At 54.5% G+C, this 20403-nt stretch overlaps 2 protein-coding genes across 2 annotated transcripts in view; one reads left to right on the forward strand and one right to left on the reverse strand.

Moving 5' to 3' along the window:
* Positions 1–1977, forward strand: PBDC1 (polysaccharide biosynthesis domain containing 1). Its single transcript, XM_075444873.1, has 6 exons — positions 1–56; positions 143–208; positions 1199–1258; positions 1339–1479; positions 1572–1683; positions 1762–1977. The coding sequence occupies exons 1-6, from the start codon at positions 39–41 to the stop codon at positions 1866–1868; spliced, it is 504 nt and encodes a 167-aa protein (XP_075300988.1). The 5' UTR covers positions 1–38; the 3' UTR covers positions 1869–1977.
* A 249-nt stretch (positions 1978–2226) lies between these two features.
* Positions 2227–20403, reverse strand: part of XPO7 (exportin 7) — a 51925-nt gene continuing 33748 nt past the window's right edge. The window contains 17 exon segments of the mRNA XM_075444874.1: positions 2227–3609; positions 3611–3709; positions 4607–4734; positions 5129–5227; positions 7515–7675; positions 7999–8137; positions 9304–9518; positions 10081–10163; positions 11253–11360; positions 12085–12173; positions 12658–12764; positions 13233–13341; positions 14491–14554; positions 15086–15166; positions 16281–16354; positions 17748–17883; positions 19222–19327. Coding sequence (XP_075300989.1) covers positions 3279–3609; positions 3611–3709; positions 4607–4734; positions 5129–5227; positions 7515–7675; positions 7999–8137; positions 9304–9518; positions 10081–10163; positions 11253–11360; positions 12085–12173; positions 12658–12764; positions 13233–13341; positions 14491–14554; positions 15086–15166; positions 16281–16354; positions 17748–17883; positions 19222–19327 — 2129 coding nt within the window. The 3' untranslated portion in view covers positions 2227–3278.

The raw sequence follows: 20403 nt of genomic DNA on the forward strand, positions 1-20403 counted from the left end.
CTCCCCGTGGGCGGGGCCTCGGCTCCGCTTCCGGCGCGATGGCGATGGCGGGGCTGGTGGGGCCGGGCCGGGGGGCGGCGGGCCCGGGCGGGGGGGGGTCGGGGTCTCCCCGCCGGTCCCTCAGCAGCTTCTCCCCGCGCAGGGACCCGGCGAGGCCGCCGCGGCCGCTCAGGCCCTGTCGCTGCCGGCCGAGGCCTTCGGCAACGACGTGAGTGAGGGGCGGGGGGGCTGTCCCGGGGGGGCCCCCAGCCCTGGGGGGTTCCCTACGCTGGGGGGTCCCGGCCCCAGGAGAGGGGTCCTGGTCCTTGGGGGGTCCCAGCCCTGGGGGGGGGTCCCAGTCCTGGGAGGTTCCCTACGCTGGGGGGTCCCGGCCCCAGGAGAGGGGTCCTGGTCCTGGGGGGGGTCCCAGCCCTGGGGGGGGGTCCTAGTCCTGGGGGTCCCAGCCCTGGGGGGTTCCCTACACGGGGAGGGAGGGTCCCAGCCCCAGGAGAGGGGTCCTGGTCCTGAAGGGTCCCAGTCCTGAGGTTCCCAGCCCTGGGGGGGGTCCCAGCCCCAGGAGAGGGGTCCCAGCCCTGGAGGTCCCAGCCCCAGGGAGGTTCTCAGCCCTGGGGGGGGACCCCAGCCCTATGGAGGGTCCCAGCCCTGGGAGAGGGGTCCCAGCCCTAGGGGGGGTCCCAATCCAGCAGTATCCCAGCCCTGGGGGGTCCCTACACTGGGGGGGGGGGTCCCAGCCCGAGGAGAGGAGTCCTAGTTCTGAGGGGTCCCAGCCCCAGGGAGGTTCTAAGCCCTGGGGGGGCACCCCAGCCATATGAGGGGTCCCAGTCCTTGGGGGGTCCTAATCCAGGAGTATCCTAGTCCTTGGGGGGTCCCAGCCTTGGGAGAGGGGTCCTGGTCCTGAGGGTTCCCAGCCCCAGTGCGGTTCCCAGCCCTGGAGGGGTCCCAGCCCCAGGAGAGGGGTCCCAGTCCCAGGGGGTGCCCCCACAGTGAGGGGGCTCAGCCCGTGGACGGGGGTCCTGCATGGACGGGGCGCTTTGGGGTTTGCTGGTCCAGAGTGTCACCCGTGAACCCCCACCGCAGCTGTGACGGGGGTCCATCTGTCTGCAGACCCCCATCCCCTGCAAGCCACCCCTGCTCTGCCCCCTCCTTGTCCCCCCCCCCGGCTGCGCAGCCCCCCCTGACCCCGCTCCTGCCTCCGCAGCCCCGCATCGAGCTGGCCTGGGCCATGAAGGCTCACCAGCACGCCCAGGTCTACTTCAACGTGAGTCCTGGGGGGTTCGGGGGGGTGTTGGGGCTTGTGGCAGGGGGGGTCATGGTTAATTCTTCAGCCTCCCCCCGTAGCTCATCTCCTCCGTCGACCCCAAGTTTCTGAACCTCACCAAAATCGACGACCAGATCTACGGCGAGTTCAGGAAAACCTTCCGGGATCTTAAAATCGACGTGCTGGACCCGGAGGAGCTGAAATCGGAGCCTGCCAAGGAGGTGGGGGGCAGCGGGGCTGGGGGGGGGGGGCACAGAGGGGCGCGTTCCCCCCTCCCCAGGCTGCAGGGATGCCGACGCTCCCCCCTCCCCAGAAATGGCGGCCGTTCTGCCTGCTCTTCGAGGGGCTGGTGGAGGATTTCAACTACGGCACGCTGCTGCGCCTGGACTGCCGCCGAGGCTACACCGAGGAGAACACCATCTTGGGTGAGCGGCCGGCCGCGCCGCGGAGGCCGCGGGGAAGCCCGGGCCCTCGAGGTTCTCCTCTCCTCTCCCCTCTTTCAGCCACCAGGATCCAGTTTTTCGCCATCGAAATCGCTCGGAACAGGGAGGGCTGGAACGGCGCGGTGTACAGCCGGGCGCCGGCGGGCGAGGGAGCGGTGTCGGCGTGAGGATGGCGGGGAGGAAGGCTCTCGGCGGGGAGAGCAGGGCTGTACCTGCCCTCCCCGCTCCGACTCCACTTGCAGGCTGTAAATAAATTTTTTTTTTATTTAAAAAAAAGGAATTCCTTGTGCTTTAGGCGGCAGCAGGGTTGTTCCCCAGAACAGACCAAACCCCTGCGGCAGCGCGGCCGAATCCCTGCTGGTTTCGGGCAGACCTCAGCCTGCGCCACTCCAGGCCCCCAGGCCAGGGTACGATCTACACCCCCCCCCCCCCCCATCAAATCCCACTTTTTTTGACCCGTTCCACGTGGGAAAACCCACCCGGCAGGAGGTGGGGGCCGGCGATGCCCAGGCAGACACGGCTCAGTAGAAACCACTGAAGTTTTATTTGCAGTCACAATGCTTACACTGTATGCAGCAAACACCCTTACAAGTCAACCAGCAATCTGCTCACGCGAAAAAGGACCCAACACACAATCGCCAGAGGAAAGAAAACCAAAAAAAAAAAAAAAAAAAAAAGGAAAATTAAAAAAAAAAAAAAAAAGAAAATGAGGAGTAGGTGGTGTCCGGGAAGAGAAACTGAAGCCCGAAGGACCGAGTGGCTGTGGGTAGAGCTGAGCAAGAGGATGCACACGACTAGCAGCAACAATAGTGGAAAAAGTACAAGGCAAACGGGTTCCCTCCCCCCTCAGCTTTCCTCTGTCAGTCAGTTTGATATCCAAAACATTTATTATGGTGACTTAGAAAAAAAAAAAAAGGGGGGAGTCGCTTTAAAGGGGGGGTGTTAAATACTTCATGCTAGGCAAACCTTGTTATTAAGAACCCTCCGGGGCGGCTCCGAGCGCGGCGGGTGCTGCTGCGAGCTCACCCGCGCGTCCCCCGCCTGCGATCCACTGGGCTGAGATGGGGGGGGCGGAAAGGTGAGGGGCAGGGTGAGGAGGGGGCCCTGCGAGGAGCGGGCTGACGAGGGGACAGCACCTACTGCTACACCGGGGACGGGAGAGACACCCACGAGCAAGCACGAATGAGAGGTCACGCGGCATGGCTTCGAGTTCCTAATAACAAGGGCAAGACGGCAACGGGAAGTTTTGATTTCAAGGGGCTTAATAAGAAAAAATATACATTTGGAATTTTACAATGCCTGTTTTTTTGTTGTTTTTTTTCGTTTTTTTTTGTTGATTTTTTTTTCCTTCTCTCTACACCTGTCACTAAATATATCTCTGCGCTTTCACACACCCACCCCTCGCCCAGTAAAGCTTCAGGCCTGCAGGACACGCTTTCCTCACTCGCATACGCAACCCTCACGCCAGCACCGGTGCACCAGGACTCTGTAAAAATTTCAATCACACTTTTTTTTTTTTTTTTGCCTTTTTTTTTTTTTTTTTTAAACTTGAGTCAATATAAACCTTGTTCAAAATGTTATGAAAAAATGTACATGTTTATACAAGGCAGGCTGCGGCAGAGCGCTGGCGTTCCACGCAGACATTCGGGTAGGGAGACGCTGGATTCTTGCACCGGGCTTACGCCCTTCCACCCCCTCCCAGGGAAACAGAAGCACCCTGCCCCGGTGAGCTCAACAACCCCTCCTGTTCCCTCCTCCCTCGGGACGTGGAGTACGGCCCAAAGCGAGCGCCGCAGTCCAGCCCTGGGGAAGAGCAGGGATTTAGAAACGCCCTCTTTTCTTTCCATCGGAAACGGTAACCCCTCTGGGCCAGGCCAAAGAGACGCTGCGCGGTCCAGGCGGAGGCGGGAGACGTCAGCTCATCATGTCGTTGCTGTTCACGCCGTAGGTCGAGTTCTTCATGGAGTCGTTCACCTCTCGCCTGAACGCCGACAGGTTCTGCGTAAACCTGCGGAAGAGGCAGAGCGGGGCGTCAGAGCGGGAGGGGCCCGGCCCTCCCCGAGGACCACGGGCGCTCCAGGCCGTGCTTCTGCACTCAGCCTCGGGGCTTCAACCTGAGGGAGTTCAACCAGGGTGAGGGCAGGGTCCTGCACCTGGGGAGGAACAGCCCCAGGCACCAGTACAGGCTGGGGGGGACCTGCTGGGGAGCAGCTCTGCGGAGAGGGACTGGGAGTGCTGGGGGACGACAGGGTGACCATGAGCCAGCAGCGTGCCCTGGGTGCCAAGGAGGGCAATGGGATCCTGGGGTGCATCCAGAGGAGTGTGGGCAGCAGGGCGAGGGAGGTTCTCCTCCCCCTCTGCTTTGCCCTGGGGAGGCCCCATCTGCAGTGCTGGGTCCAGTGCTGGGCTCCCCAGTTCTAGAAAGATGAGGAGCTACTGGAGAGAGTCCAGCGCAGGGCTGCGAGGATGAGGAGGGGACTGGAGCTTCTCTCCTCTGAGGAGAGGCTGAGGGAGCTGGGCTTGTTCAGCCTGGAGAAGAGAAGGCTGAGAGGGGACCTTAGAAATGCCTCTAAATATCTGCAGGGTGGGGGTCAGGAGGACGGGGCCAGACTCTGTTCAGTGGTGCCCAGCGACAGGACAAGGGGCAACGGGCACAAACTGAAGCAGAGGAAGCTCCAGCTGAACCCGAGGAAGAACTTCTTCCCTCTGAGGGTGACGGAGCCCTGGCCCAGGCTGCCCAGGGAGGCTGTGGAGTCTCCTTCTCTGGAGATATTCCAGCCCCGCCTGGCCGCGGTGCTGTGCCCCCTGCTCTGGGTGACCCTGCTTGGGCAGGGGGTTGGGCTGGGTGACCCACAGAGGGCCCTGCCAACCCCAACCATGCTGTGATTCTTCGGCCCATACTGACCTGTCCCTGTTCTTGGTTAGGAGGTTGCGTTCGATGCCTTCCATGAGGTTCTCAAAGCAGAGGTGCATCGCCTGCTGCTTCTCCGGAGGCTGGCTGTTCACTATGCTGTTCCTCAAGTCAGAGAAATACTGGGGGAGACAGGAAAAGCCTGGGTTGGTTTCCAGAGTAACAGCCACCCTGGCTTTGGGACCGGGCACGTGTAACAGGCTCTCAGGAAGAGGGAGGACATATGCTCCAGCTCGTCAGGCGACTTCCAGTGCCCTTATGGACAGAACCTTGGCATCAAGGTTGCTGCAGGGGAGGGCTGGACACCCTTCCCTCGACACAAAACCTCTCCCAGCCCCGACTTCCCAGCCACCCGCTCTGACACCGTGCTGCTCCCAAAGGTTCCAGCACCAATTCGGCAGGGGGTTGGACCAGATGACCCACAGAGGTCCCTTCCAACCCCGACCATTCTGTGATTCTGTGATCGCTGGGGCCCAGACAGCTCCTCTGGCTGCAAGGCGAGCGCGGGCTGGTTACCTTTTCATTGAGCAGGATCAAGCCAAGCAGAGGCCGAGACATTGACCACTGGTTCCTGCAGTCCTCAAAGATGATGATATTCAGGACTGTCGACAGCATCTGGGAGAGGGAGAGCGAGGTTTAGAACCAGCCCGCCCACCGCAGCTCTCTCCTGGCTCAGGAGCAGCCTTGGGCGATTCCAGCACTGGAGCCTCAGCGCTACAGAGCTCTCGGCATCACGGGACCAGAGCAGGACCCGGAGCTCCCACGAAGTGGCAGAGAACTTCACTGCAGGCAGGCGGAGGAGGTGCTGACAGCTGTCAGGGTGTTTATTCCCGACACACTCCGTCCTGCCCCACGGCAGCCAGGGGAAGATCGTCTCGTCTTCGCCTACGCGAGGTACCAGCAAGAGCTTAAACGCGGAGCCACGCGCCGGTGCTCGCCGGGGCTTCCCCTGGTCCACAGCGGGGTGTCTGCGTCTCCTTCTCCTGAGGCTAACGCCAGTGTCTAACCGAGCTGGGCTGGAAGATGCAGTTTCTCTTTTTATCCTCAGAAAGCACAGCTTCTAGCCCAAAAAAAGCCTGCTTTTCTTTGATCTACCAGCAAGGGCGGAACAATATTCCCCGCTTTCAGGTGGGAGTCGTGCTGACACCCTGACGCGTGCCAGCGAGCGAGGCTGGCTAACGCCGCCCAAACGGCGCTGAGCACGGGTGCTGCGAGCGGCACGGCCGGGCGAGAGGCCCGCAAAAGCCTTTCGCTGCAGGGTGTGGACATCCAGACCCCCACGCAGGGCCCTCCGCAGCACCAAGCCCCCCGTGAGCACAACCCCCTGTCGTTAGGGGACACGGCGGTGCCCGAACTACACGGTGTGCGATGAGCTAAGCCTGATCTACGCCAGGAAAACGCCTCAGCTCACTGCTTGTACAGGCTTGGGGTGGACCTGCTGGAGAGCAGCTCTGCGGAGAGGGACCTGGGTGTCCTGGTGGACGACAGGTTAACCATGAGCCAGCAGTGTGCCCTGGCTGCCAAGAAGGCCAATGGGATCCTGGGGTGCATCAGGAAGAGTGTGGCCAGCAGGACAAGGGAGGTTCTCCTTCCCCTCTACACTACCCTGGTGAGGCCTCATCTGGAGTACTGTGTCCAGTTCTGGGCTCCCCAGTTCAAGAAGGATGAAGAGCTACTGGAGAGAGTCCAGCGGAGGGCTACAAGGATGGTGAGGGGACTGGAGCATCTCCACTACGAGGAGAGGTTGAGGGAACTGGGCTTGTTCAGCCTGAAGAAGAGAAGGCTGCGAGGGGACCTTATAAATGCCTACAAATATCTGAAGGGTGGGTGTCAGGAGGATGGGGCCAAGCTCTTTTCAGTGGTGCCCAGCGACAGGACAAGGGGCAATGGGCACAAACTGAGGCACAGGAAGTTCCGTCTGAACATGAGGAGGAACTTCTTCTCTCTGAGGGTGACAGAGCCCTGGCCCAGGCTGCCCAGGGAGGTTGTGGAGTCTCCTTCTCTGGAGATATTCAAGACCCGCCTGGACAAGGTCCTGTGCAGCCTGCTGTAGGTGACCCTGCTTCGGCGGGGGGGTTGGACTAGATGACCCACAGAGGTCCCTTCCAACCCCTACTATTCTGTGATTCTGTGATTCTGATCCTCTGCCACCGCACACGCTCCCGACCCCGAGAGGAGACAAATCCCAGCCAGCTCCGTGTCTGCCAGGCGTTGCGGGTGGAGGCAGGAGACAGATGGCAGATGTGCCACCAGCGTGTAAACCTCGGTTATCAAATTCACCCCGCAGAGGCCGTTCTGAAGGCAGGCGTGAACGCTGCCAAGGCAGCACGTGCCCCAGCAGGCTGCAAACCCAACCTGCACGTGGTCCCGACACGAGTTCTGCCGCAGAGAGAGCGTTCCCATATGAAGTCTAGGTGGTTAAGCATGAGGACCCCACGGCAGCTGCTCTGCTGCGAGTGCACACGTACCACTGACCTGTGCCAGGGATTAAAGCAAACCCTGATTTTTTGAAAAGCAGCAGCAGAGTGCACGCTCTCTGGCTGAAGGTGTGTTTCCTGGCTTCATTTCTCCAAACTGCCAGCACCACCCGTAACTGTATCTCTCTTTAAAAGACAAAAGCTCGTTTTTGGCTACTTCCTTTCATATCTCAAATTCCAAAACCGGTGTTGGTTGCACGGGGAGAACCACGGCCCTGAAGCCTGGCTTTGACTCAGACCTACCGTGCGATAAACGCGTAGGAAGATGCAATACTAGCAAAATACCCTTTTTGCTCCGGAAAAGCCCGGGGCTCTAGAGCAGGGAGCACGCAGCCCTCGTATTACATCACGCTAAGAGAATCCAGGGCTCATCAGGCAGTCTGCCGTGCCTTGCCACAACAAGGCCCTACGCCTTCGGCCTTTACCTGCTGAATCATCTCCGGGTGCTGCTGCATGATGTGCAGGAACCGGTCGCTCTCCTGGGTCAGCGGTGTGGTCCTCTTCTTGGTGCTGCGAGACAGCTGCTTGAAGAGATAGGTGACAATGTGGTCCAAACAGGAGCAGCAGCCTGTGCAAACCATGGTGTCTGCAAGAACAGGAAAGGGGGAGATGTTGGGGCACCACCAGACACACCTGGGCAGGCTCCCAGGGAAACACCACCGCTGACCTGCGGCCCTTTAGGGACTTTGCAAGCAAGAACTGTGTAACCCTAAACCTGCCAGCGACTTCCTTGCTGACACATTCACCATCTCTGGTGTCCCAGCTTCAGCAGAGGCGGAACTCCACCCATTCGCAAGGCATGCCTTAACTTTGCTGTTAGCCTGAAATACCGTGCCTTCAAAGCAGCCCAAAGCTTTCCCAATTCCAGACCACAGCCTTAAGAGCACAACCGAGAGCAGAAGTAGTTACCTAGTGCAGTGAGGCCTTCTGAAATGGAAGAGAGAATATACATGATTACATGAGGCTCCAGACTGGCTATAAAGTTCATGTGGTCCTGGGTAAGAACTTCCAGCAAGGAATAGTATGACTGGCTGAGCTTGGGATAATCCTGCAGAGAAAGGAAGAGAGAAAGACTTCTAAGGCCGCATGGCTAGCCTGCAACCATCAGTTAAGGCTTTCTGCTAGACCCAACCCATTCATTAACCACCTGAAAACTGCTTACTGAATCTCCTGGAAGAAGAACAAACCAGCCTCTCTCACGGCATAACTTATGGGCCAACATATTTTCCCCCCTGCCCCCTCACCAGAAGCCTTCCACACAGGCTCCATCAGCAAGGGCCCAGCAGGTTCCCAACGCTGTTACATCAAAACATCTCTCCCCGCTGCTTCGCTCTTTTCTAAAACGGGGAGTGCTGGGGGCCGAACGCCCGTGCTGGAGATGCAGAGACAGGAGCAGCTCTCCAGGTGTCCACGCAGAGTTCCAGATCACAGAAAGATCAATCTGCGCAGCGCCGGGCTCGGCAGCCGGTGCCACAGACCCGTCGGCAGCCCGCAGACTGGGGGGGGGGGACACTCTGCTGGGAGCCCTGCAAAGCAGGCCCATCTCACGAGCTGCATTTGAGCTGCCCGTCTCACGAGGAATGGTTTGGCAGCGGGTATATTAAAGTCAAAAACATGTTTAATGCAGTCACGGAGATGGCAACAACTTCTCTCAGATCCTGCTACGGCAATAAGACAGATAAGACTTGGGTGGAATGCATACTGCCCTCTCTCCTCGGTATTTTGCCAAGTAGGACTGTGCTGACAGGGTCTCAAAATGAGTTTTTTATCCGAGGTCTGGCTAGGAGCAAGACTCTGGAGGTGGATGTCTCCAGCAAACAGGCTGCACTGTAACTGCTGACGCATCGAGATCTCTGCCCGCAGGCAACACAGGGCAGAACAACCCTTCACTCGCAGGACGTGTTTTTCAGATAGAGGAGGAATTATTTTGGTAGTTGCTCTACTGAGGCGGGCAGCGTGCCCTGCTGGAGAGCCGAGCAGCAGGGCTGCCCAGCAGCAGGCCCTTGGGCGGTGGGGTCACAGCTTCACGCAGGACCTGAGGCCGCGCGTTCCCGGAGCTGTGATTTCCTCCTGGCCTGTGCCTATAGCTGGGGTTCCAGGAAGCAGCACAAGTTCACTCGTCTCTGTGATTAAAGTACTCCTTTACCATACAATGTTCCAACCCTGTCTTCCCTAGCCATGTGAGTACACCGCCAACCACAGTTGTCTGCTTACCAGAAGGTCACTGTGAGGGATGGAAAGCAGAAGCTTGATAAAAGTTTGCAAGGCATTGTCCAGTGCATCATCCCCGTAGAGACGGAAGACCCCGAAGTTGACGTAGCTCCCGCTCAGCGCGGCCTTCAGCATGGAGAAGCAGATGGAAATCCCCTTCAGCTTCAAGGCATAGACTTGATCCTTTGGGACCTCCCCAAGCGTTAGGATACGATTTCCTGCACGAGCACAGAAGCAGACTCAGTATTTCAGCAACCACATCCAAGCCCCTTCTCCCCGAGGGTGCAGGAGAAACAAAAGTAGAGCCACAAGGAGTGACTGAGAAGTCAGCCACAAGCACCAAAGATTTACTCCCCAGCTGAAGGTTACGGAACCCGTCACAAGTTAAAAGCGTGGCTCTACTAGGAAACATGGGAGGACGCAGCTGCACGTAATTTTGCTGCAGAAACCGGACAGGATTGCTCTCTGGTTGCTTCACGGGTTTGCCCATCTCACCGTGCACACTCATGAGGGGCTGAGCTGGGCTCCTGCTCGTTGCTGTCAACGCTCTTCCTCCTTTGCACTGCAAACGCCCTGGCCCTTCTGCTTGCCTGCCCACCCAGCCCTTCAAGCAGAAGCATCTCCCTGTATCTAAGCCTGGATTCAGCAAACGATTTGGCAGTGCCTCCCAGCCCGGGCTCGCTCTGCGAGCTGGCAAGCGCCCCAGCCCTCACTCCCCAAGCGAGCGGAGGAGTCAAGGGCAGGCCGAGGCTGCCCGGATCCCACCCGCTGGATACTCACCATACGTCGTTATCATTTTACTCGTTTCTCGGAAGAGCAGGATGCCATTGGGTGAGGACACATCAAACTGCAGCCGCTGGGATCTAACAGAAAGACAGGGAATAAACTGGAGCTCAGATACACCCGGGAATAAAAAGGAAGCGAAGACTCCAGCACCTCCAGGCGCTGCTGTCTGCTGAGGCACCCTCTGCCCAGGGCAGCTCCCCAGAGTTCAACAAAACGCCCTGGTCTGGTAGAAAATACTGCCGTTCACTACCAAAGCCAGACAGGACACAGCCACTCGGGGACAGACAAGCTCTGCTGTCGCAGAAGAAAGGGCCTATATTTCACAGCCGTTAGGGATATTACAAGCTCGAGGCTGGAAATCCTGTCTTGGCAATAGTCACTAGGCTACTGTACACAAACACAGCGAACATCTTGGGAGCGGCATTGTGGGGCAGGCTGACTGGCTCCTATTCATACCACGAGCAAGAATTCAGAGCTTGGCATTTTCTCCCCTACAGCGAACAGATCTTACAATTGAAGCGCAGCGAGCTGTGCAGTTCACCTCTGAAATAAATGACTGGACGTATTCCAGTAAGGACCGTCCTACTGCAAAGATGCCGCTGGGACGTGGAAACAGCCTGACAGTACGGAGAGTCAGCTCTCGGATGACTGTGCCTGAACCTTGTGTCCCTTCCTACAGGGTTGCGTTCAGCTGGCTGCAAGCCAGGGCAACGTCTTGGCAACCTTCCACTGCCAGATTAGACAGCTTCTGAATGATCTGAGTAGCGTCAGAGGTACCTCTCTGCTGGCAAAGAGAGCTGATGCTCTAAAGCAAAAGTGGTCATCTGGCTGCCAGAGAGAACAACGCTCCTTTTAAGCACAGGTTTTAAAAATTAACGTGAGTTGTCTGCCTCCATCTCACAGCGCTGTCCTTGGAAGCGGGCGCTGAACTAATTCAGCGTCTATCGATCGTGTCTCGGTCTGAGTCATGACACGACTGATATCTGAACTGTTAGATTTTTTTCCCTACTGAAACAACACCCGTTTCCCCCCCTCCCCTTGGCAGCCTTTACAGCATAACTAGACTGACGTAGAGACAACACAGCGGGGCACCACCACCCACGCAAAGGCCGAGGCAGCAGGCAGGCACAAATCCCTGCCAGCTTCCAGATGCCCGGGGTCCGTACCTATTATGGACCAACTCTGCCATCAGTTTCAGGACCGGTGTAGTGCAGGCTGGGTCGTGGTACCAGAGCTCGATGGCTCGCTGCAGGATTGGCATGTAGGATGGGTAGCTGCAAGGTGAAAGCTAAGGAACTTTGTTGCTTTGGACAAAGAGAAAAGGTCACAAGTTCTACCAGAAAGGCAAGTTTTGTGTACTGCACCCTAACCTCACAAAGCAGCTTACTTAACAAGGTTAAACAGAGATGCTGCTTGCTGGGGTCTGCTTCATCACAGAAAATAAATAATTAAAGAAATATCTGAAGTCTGTGGAGGGAGTTGCATACACATTTCTGCTAGAACAAACCAGAATTTTCAAGGTTTTGAATGAAAGGGAAGATGGATACAAAGATCTATTACTGCAACAGAAGCTGACCTTCACCAACCAAAGAGAAATCTGGAGCCCAGATACTGTGCTCTTTAAGCAGCTATGCTCTCACCAAGAGGACAAAAATACCAACTGCTGCTGGCTTTGGTGACCGAAAGGAAAGCTTTTGTTGCTGCGGAGACACAAGCATCCCATTAAAGGCCTTCATGCTTTACAGGTCAAATCTCTTTGGGTCCAATCGGAAAAACCCCATCAGTTCAGCTTTGAGCAGATTTCTAGGTTGACTTGGTTGCAGACAGACCAAGTCCCATCTATTCTGAGGCTTAGAGACAGGACATCGAGTACTATAAAAGAGAAGAGAAACCCCAGCCAAGATTCAGCAGGGAAAACAGGGCATTTGGATGCAGTCAGCCCGAGTTCTCCCCTCTGACAGACAGGATGACTCCAGTTTTAGGGCAACACAAGGATACATCCACTCAAACAGCATCATGAAGCTGGTCTTGGCATTGAAGGCAAAGGCTATTCCCCTCAGGTCTCTCACCAAACCAACCAAAGTTCTCTGTATTGCAAAAGAAAAGATGCATTAAAATGTGACACGTGTATGGATCTCTCCCTCCCTGGCTCCAGCAGCCCAGGGCCCCTTCCCTTCCTCCCACCCCAAGAGCAATACAGCCTTTCTGTGCTGGATGTCCATCCCAGGGCAGACAGTTCTTGCCCTTCAGTGCCAGAAATCCTTTTAAATTTGAGCCAGTGCAGTGACAGTACTGGGGTATTTCGCTCCCAGCAGAAGGAAGGCTAGCAGACAAGCCTCACTGCTTCAGTTACGAACTACACCTACACCCCAAGAGATCCACCACTGCTTCCCCACACGCTGAAAGCAAAGCGCCTATCGCTCCAGCATCTACTTGTCACGTTCAGAGGGCAGAATGGCTCCCCCTCTGCAGGAGTTGCTTGTTCTCTCCTGTCTGAACTGAAACTCTCACAGCCCCTAAGGGAAAGAGCAGGGAGAGCACGGTTATCGGGGGAGGCCCTGCCCAACTTACTTTTGCCTCTTGTTCGTTGAAAGTATTTGTGCTGAACATCTGTGCCACAGTCTCAAAGGCAGCTGTGAGGGGAAGCATGAACTGCTCATACTGATCCTCATCTTCCCCTGAAAGCGAAAAAAAAAAAGACATCAGGAGGAAATAGGCTGCACATCCCCGCGCCCTGCAGCACTGCCTGTCCTAGACACTCTGACATTGCTCCCCCACGGGGCTAGAGGCAGGGAGACCACAGGTTTCCAGACAGGTGATCTATCACTGCCAGTATCTAAGGTCAAGACTTAGAGCAAACCCTGCTACCTTGGGAAAACATCTGGAATATTACGAAGGAAAAATGTCGCCCCAGCCTTGGTGGTGTGCACCTCTGGACTACCTGTACCCAGCAACATGGTGTCAAACCCACTCTTGAGCTTCTTTATCCTCCTTTTTCTTATCCCATTTGGCTTCTCCCGTTCCAGCATCCTTCCCTGCAGCAGCTTACAGCTCCCTACCTAGCAGGGCCTAGCCTACTGCAGAGCCCAGCATCCAAACCACGAAGTCACCATCTCGCTCCGGTTCCAAGGAAAAGACCCGAGTACCTAAATCCACCATGAGCAGACGTCCAAGTGCAGTGTAGAACGTAGTCCGACACCTCATGTCAGTCAGGTTGGACTGATTGTTAATGCCCAGGAAGGAAAAGTGCTCGCTCTGCAAAGGGAAGAGAAGAGAGAGGTTAAAGGGGAACCACCAGCTTGCACGGGCTCCTGTATCCAGGGCCGAGGACCCCCTGTTGAATTCTCCGTCTGTGCAAGGCTGAGCAGCAGCGAGCTGCAGGGTTGTCTTGTGCACGGCTTCAGATCCGCCAGCCATCTCGGAGAACAGGCCACCAGATGGCAACAGGCACCGCGCCGGCACGCAGCGGCCTCTCTGCTGGTGAAGCCACCATCTTTCATCTCGGAATTCCCCGGGACCAGACCAACAAGGAAGTCTGGCTTTGCCTCCAGAGCGGGGAAGCAATCTGCTCCCCTTACTCCCGGGGACCCTTCAGGCATTAAGGCTGCTCTGCAGACAGATCCCTGGTTACTCTGCCCACATTCTCCATGGAAACCGTAGCCCCGGACAGTGCAGTCTGAATGCAGCTTCTGGGTCAAACGCAGGACGTGGGGCTGGCTGCAGAACCTCCCCCAGCTGAAGGAACACAGTGCCTCGCTCCATCAGGCGCTGCAAACCTTCTGGAGTCCTATCGCTACAGCATCAGAGCATCAAATGACCACATGCTCGCAGCGGCCACCCAGGAATCTGATCCTTTGCTGCTGGCCTCTAGCTGCTCACGCTAACATTTCTGATTTCAAGTCAGCATCCCAGATGGGCACAGGGAGTGCGATACCGGCAGCGACCAAGGAACCAGGCTGCTATCCTGACCACTGCAAGCTACAGCACTTCTTCCAAACCAGCACTTTTGGAATGAAAGCTGGGGCACTGAAATGCTGTGATATTCTGCATTAAATTGCATAAACAGTGCTCACTGCTGTCTGCCTGCATGTGCAGCACTATCAACTCGTCTCCCACATTTCACTTTCAGTGAAAAAAAACCAGAGTAGAGACCCCACATTAACCCTTTGGGGATGAAAGGTACCAGATAACTACAGCCCCTCAACACTGAAGGGCAGGCTTTGCACAGAGAGGTGGAACACAGATCACATTTTCTAGAGGCTCATGTGGATGATGGAAGCATCTGGGAGACAGGTAAACTTCAAAAGTGTGTCCAGGTGTTAAAATTCGGGGATTATCTCAGCCACACAAAGGCAGATGGAGGGGTTTGCTGAGAGATGAAAAGCAGAAGGAGAAAGGACCTACCGTGTGATTGTTCAGCATGAACTGTACGGCACTCAGCTTCACCAGCTTCCTAACGCTACTGTACGTAAAGGGGGTGTTAAGGAAGCAGCAGAGTCAGCAGAAAACTTCTTGCAACCCTTGCAAAGCACTTTCCAGGATAAAGGAGACTGATGTCTGTATTATTTAATTCTAGTTCTAGACTCTCTCCCATTTGCTTCAAGAGCAGCCAAGCTGCGTTCCTCTCCACTGCCCAGACCTACAGCCACCATTTTTATTTACTCTGTCAGGAAGAACAAGCGGAAGACTGTAAGACAGACTGTGACTGTAAACAAATTAACTGTGGATGGTAAGCTACAAAGCAATTACGATCCAAAGTAATAATAATAATAATAACCCCCCCCCCTACAATATTATAGCCATCTACTGCAATTCAACAGCTAGATAAAACGTTGCCCAAGCACTTGCACTCTGCTCTTCTCACTGCTGCAAAGCTGAAGCGGCTCAGGAATCTGTTACACGCAGAGTGCTCCTGTTCCAGGCGAGCATCTGGGTCACTCTTCCCCCATCCTGCGGTTTAAGCCTCCTGTGCACCCAGCAGCTCTCGTGGAAAGGATATCCGATGGAGAGGTCATTGAGCAGCTGCAGCGTCTTGGAGGTGATCGGCTCGCATCGGCCCCAGTACTTCAGGTTGGTGATGCTAGGGAAGAGGACAACAAGGACGAATTAGAGGGGTTTGCTCGGCTTCCCCTTTGCTGTGCGGCGGATTCTTCCAGTTCAAAAGTCACCCAACATCATCAGCTCCACCCTCCACCGAAACCACAGACATCACAAGCCACAAAATATTGGTATAAAATTACTGTACTTACATTTGGTTGACTAGAAAATTATCCTTCAGATAATCTTCACTACTTGGGTCCCAAGCTACACTGGCCCATACCCAGGCCCTTGGAATTCTGTGGCACTCCAGGGCTGGTTTCTGCAGCAAGGGTAAGAGAATTCTGCGGCAGTGACTACATGCAGACGTATGCAATTCTGCACCTGCACCATCCACTGTCAGCTGCAGAATTCTAGTAGCCCTTGCTTCTTCCAGGAGAGCCATATCACCCCTTGGGGACGACGCGCAGCCGGAGCGCGCGAGGGTAGGCAAGGCCCCATGCACGTGAAGACGGGGGCGATGCTAAAGAAATGGAGGGGGAGGCAGCAGCTGCGCTTCACCAGGCGCACGGCACTGGGCGCCAGCACTGGAGCAACTGAATGGGTTCAAAACGCTAAGGGAGGCTGCCAAAGACACGACAAAAAGCCAGTCGACAGGTTGGGTCCAGAGGAGAGCTGCTAAGGAACAGGCGGAACAGGGTGCCTACCAGAGCGGAGGAGCGTTAAGAACAGGACCTGCGCTACTCTGGTACGGAACAGCACAATTTGCAAAGAAAAAAAAAAAACTTTGAAGGAGCAGTCCCCTCCCCAGAGAGCTTTTGTGGCTGCTGACTGCCAACAGACAAGTGATGGGGCATGAGTCCTTGAGGCTGCCCCTTCTCTGACTTTGGTTTTACTAAGCAGGCACTGGAAGAAGAATCCATTATCCCGGCGTACGGCTTATTTTTGTGTCTCCACAGCCCAGGCTAGCATCCACGGTGGATAAATCAATCCTGGATATTGCACGTGACTTAAGCCCTGATAAAAGCTGTAATTCTCTCGAGTAGCCAGATGTTACTAGCTTTAGACTGAACAACACTCCCTCATATTCCGGTTTTCCTGGTGACACCTTCAGATAAACCCTGGAATCTCTGGTGCCTGCAAGCAGGAACACTTACATTTTTCCTATAAAGACGCTCAGGACCATGGTCTCATCATTCAAGCCCAGGACCTCTGAGAGACGGCGGTACAGCTGGAGAGAAAAAAAAAATAACACCCATTAAAAAGCTGTCAAGAAAACAAGTAATGATCAAGGATTATTCGTTCTCCACTCGCTCTCCCTTCGCAGCACACGTGCCTAGGAGGGCGTACGCTCCGGGCTTTCCCAGATCACCAGCACCTCTGTGTGTTGTGTGACCGATCTGATCCAGACCGATACCTGCCCCAGCCACTGCTATCTCTTTTCTACCGCTCGTCACAGTGGGGTCGGGTACTGTACACAGAAGTGGGAGCACTTGCTTTTCCTAGGGAAAGGGGACATAACTGTGCTCCTCCACCTGCAGCTTCGTGCAGTATCTCGGTCTGTTTGTCTGGAGCTCCAAGCCCCTCGCCACATCACTGCTCCAAAGTCTCCGGGGTGGGCAAGGAAGGTCACAGGTTACTGGAAAGGAAGAGAACCTGATTCGAGAGTAATGCTGCTCCCGTTCTTTACGTATTTTTTTTTGTATTTAAAAAAGGTATTTTTCATCTCTAAAGATGCACCAAGGCATTCAAAGTGCAGTACATCTACAAATGCCTTGTGATGAAATGCCTACAAATGCCTACAAATGCCTACAAATGCCTACAAATGCCTACAAATGCCTACAAATGCCTACAAATGCCTACAAATGCCTACAAATGCCTACAAGTATCTGAAGGGTGGGTGTCAGGAGGATGGGGCCAAGCTCTTTTCAGTGGTGCCCAGTGACAGGACAAGGGGCAATGGGCACAAACTGAGGCACAGGAAGTTCCGTCTGAACATGAGGAAGAACTTCTTCCCTCTGAGGGTGACGGAGCACTGGAACAGGCTGCCCAGGGAGGTTGTGGAGTCTCCTTCTCTGGAGATATTCAAGACCCGCCTTGACAAGGTCCTGTGCAGCCTGCTGTAGGTGACCCTGCTTCGGCAGGAGGGTTGGACTAGATGACCCACAGAGGTCCCTTCCAACCCCTACTATTCTGTGATGAAGAGAATGGATATTTATCTTCACTTTAGAGCCGAGGGAGCAAGGCACAGATGCTAAGGCTCCTCCTGGGTGCACGAGGTAGTGCGACTGGCACGCTTCCACAGCTATATAGGCTCAGGGGACTCCTCTGAAGTCACAGCAGGAACCTGGTAGGTAACAGAACTGAACCCAGGTCTCCAGTTCTAGGCTACTGTCAATAGTCACTGGCTCCTTCCTGATGCACATGGAATACAGTATTTCAAAAACAGGGCAGGGTTTGCAGTGTTAACACTGGACATAGACCTAGAAAACACAGCAGACAGGTCTCTTAAGTATTTTCAGCTATAAAGAAGAAAAAACAAGTAGTGCCACTTGCTTTCATTTACAGAGGAAAGCTATTACTGGACTTTGTATCAAAGAGACACAGCCAAGGGGACTGATTACCTTGGATGACTTCTGCACCTGATCTCCAATATAGATCTTCCGGAACTGCTCAAAGAAGCTCAGCATGGCAAGCTCCAGCTTCTCATTCCCAGCCTGTGCCAGCCGAGAGTCCGTCAGGTTCATCAGCTGCAGCACTCTGGAGAGAGGTGGGAAAAAACACACCTTGCTGATGGACACTGGGAGGAACGAGGCATTGCTGGCACATGGTGCTGCTTCCAGGCTGCGTGCAACAGTATTTTTTACTTTCTGTGGGCATTGCCTTTTTGGGTCGAGAACTGACAAAACTAACCCAAAACACTGAGCAGGGCACATTCTGCTTCTGTTCAAGGCCATTATAAGGCTCCTACATCCCTTCTAACAGGGATGGCAAGGCCTGGGTTTTACTTTGCTGCAGAAGTGAGATTCGGATGCTTTAGCACATTTACCCACTGACTGGTCCATCATGTTCTCAAACCCACCTGAGAAACCACTACCTGCTGCCCTCACAAGAGCCAGACTCTACACGACATTCCCACTTCGGTTTGGCTTTTGTGGTCAGCCCTGCAGAAACAACGCTGCGACCCGCGCACGGGCTCCATGAGCAGAGCTTGCTGGCAAGGAAGCCGTGGAGGGGTTTTAGGGTAAGTAACACACGGAGCAGAACAGCGGGGCAAAAGCAACGATATTCTTTTTGGCAAGTGCCACGAAACACAGAGTGGGAAAGAAAATAAAACATAAATAGACTTCTGTGAACATCTGCCATATATGCTGGCACTACAGGTAGCTGAAATATATTCGGGGTCTCACCATTTCCTCTTCAGAAACTCAGCTACACAGGAAGCCAGCGCTTGATGTTATCTACCGGCTCACCCCCAGGCCAGCTTCCATACATTCCCAGTATAGCTCCTGGGGGATATATACCCCCCTGTATACCCTGGATTCCAAGCAGAGCAATTAGGCTCTGGACCACAAAGCGTTCAGTGTGACTCAAGGTTGCTGGTGAGTAGTAAGCCACACGTTCTCACACCCAGCACATAAAGCTTGCACTGGAGAGGATTTATAATCCTGAAAATCCAGCACTTGTTAGAAGACAGTATCAAGTTTTGACACTTATAACAGAACTACAATATTCACAACGTATTTCAGGACAAAACCCACTTTAGATTATTAACTAGGATAAAGGCTTTTCCCCCCAACCCAGCACAGAACCATCATGCATTTGGTTCTACTCCAATGCATGCATTTAAGCCTGGTATAATTCCCCTCTTACATGCTCTTCCCCTCTCGTTCTCTTGCTTATAACCCAGATTGCCCAATTTAGCAGAAGTTTGCTGACTGGCTCTAACCAGAGCCGCCAATCTCTTCTTGCAGGATGGCCAATTCCACACTGTTCCTTTCAGCAAAAAGAGGGGAAGAACATGCTGGCAGCTTCATGATAGCAATTCTTTTGTTGACTTCAGCAGCGGTGCAGCTAGAATAGAGTCAGCATCCCTACCGACAAACCAACTCGCCATCCATCGCATCCTGCTCATCGGTGCTGGCGAACGAGACCCTACCACCAATCACTGCCCCGATAATATAGACGAGCCACGTCAGGCGCCCTGCAACCAACAGAGGACATCAGAACCAAGCAGGTCACACATCACACGAAGGAAGCTGAGGAGATTTGCATTTTATTTCAGCCAAGACAGGATTCAAAAGGAGTATCTTTTTGATTTAATGCCCATCTTTATCAGAATTACTCAATTCTCCCCTTGGTGGAGAACAGGCATGACTCAGAAAGAAATAAGAACACCAGGTCTGCCTGGAAGATTTTCATTATTTAAAACTGATCCACTGCAGAAAGCCACTTGCTTGTAAAACTGTGTTCTATGTATTTAAACATGTACAGATGCCAGCAGGCAGCGTTTATTCTTTCAAAGTACATGTGGCTGGTGGAGAAGTCAACATTATATGGAGTTTTGCCCACACAAAAAAAAGTGTGCTGTGTTAGATCAGACAATAATGCTTCAGGTGGAAGAGCAACAGTTTCCATACTTGTGCTGCTATGCCCAACTCCTCCATGAAGGGGGAAGCCAGCCACATTATTAGAGAGGGGGCATAACACAGCTACACCTGAACCTCCAAAGGAGCTGCTTCTTTACAGCCAGTGTTTAGCAATTCTTAAACCAACCAGATGAGCAAGTGCAGAACCTCCATGCAGAACCCACCGAATGCTGTGGGTGCACAGCCACCCTCCTTCAGACAGCGGCAACGGCTGCAAACCCCGCTCCCAGTTACTCATTGCCAACAACCAGCTGGAGATTTCTACCACACAGCCAGTGGGGAGGTTCAAATGAGCATTCTGTATCCTGCCTCGGACAAAAAAGGGATGGGGCAGGCAGTGCTGACCAGCTGTAGATGGGGGAACATCCTCAAGACTTGTCTCTGAAAGACTGGGCAAGAAACTGCATGATATTTCCTCAAAAAAGGAATGGAGTCAGTTGTAGGACAGCGATATCTTCAGCCGGCACTGCTGTGTGTATTGGGAGTGTCTGGCCACAGCCAAAAATATTCTACACCATACAGGCACCTCTCCAAGGGAACGTTTGTGAGATCTGCCTCCCCATTTACAGATTTCACCAGAAATGCAGGCTTCAGAAACGGTACTTTTGAGAACAGGCAAGCTACTGCAAGC

This window comes from Opisthocomus hoazin, chromosome 28 (genome assembly GCF_030867145.1).
Source record: "Opisthocomus hoazin isolate bOpiHoa1 chromosome 28, bOpiHoa1.hap1, whole genome shotgun sequence".
Classification (NCBI taxonomy): Eukaryota; Metazoa; Chordata; class Aves; order Opisthocomiformes; family Opisthocomidae; genus Opisthocomus; species Opisthocomus hoazin.

Bases quoted from the DNA above. Each gene is read 5' to 3' on its own strand.
- PBDC1 (XM_075444873.1), top strand. The intron at 1,259-1,338 runs GTGAGTCCTGGG...CTCCCCCCGTAG, and splicing joins ACGCCCAGGTCTACTTCAAC to CTCATCTCCTCCGTCGACCC. The intron at 1,684-1,761 runs GTGAGCGGCCGG...CCCCTCTTTCAG, and splicing joins CGAGGAGAACACCATCTTGG to CCACCAGGATCCAGTTTTTC.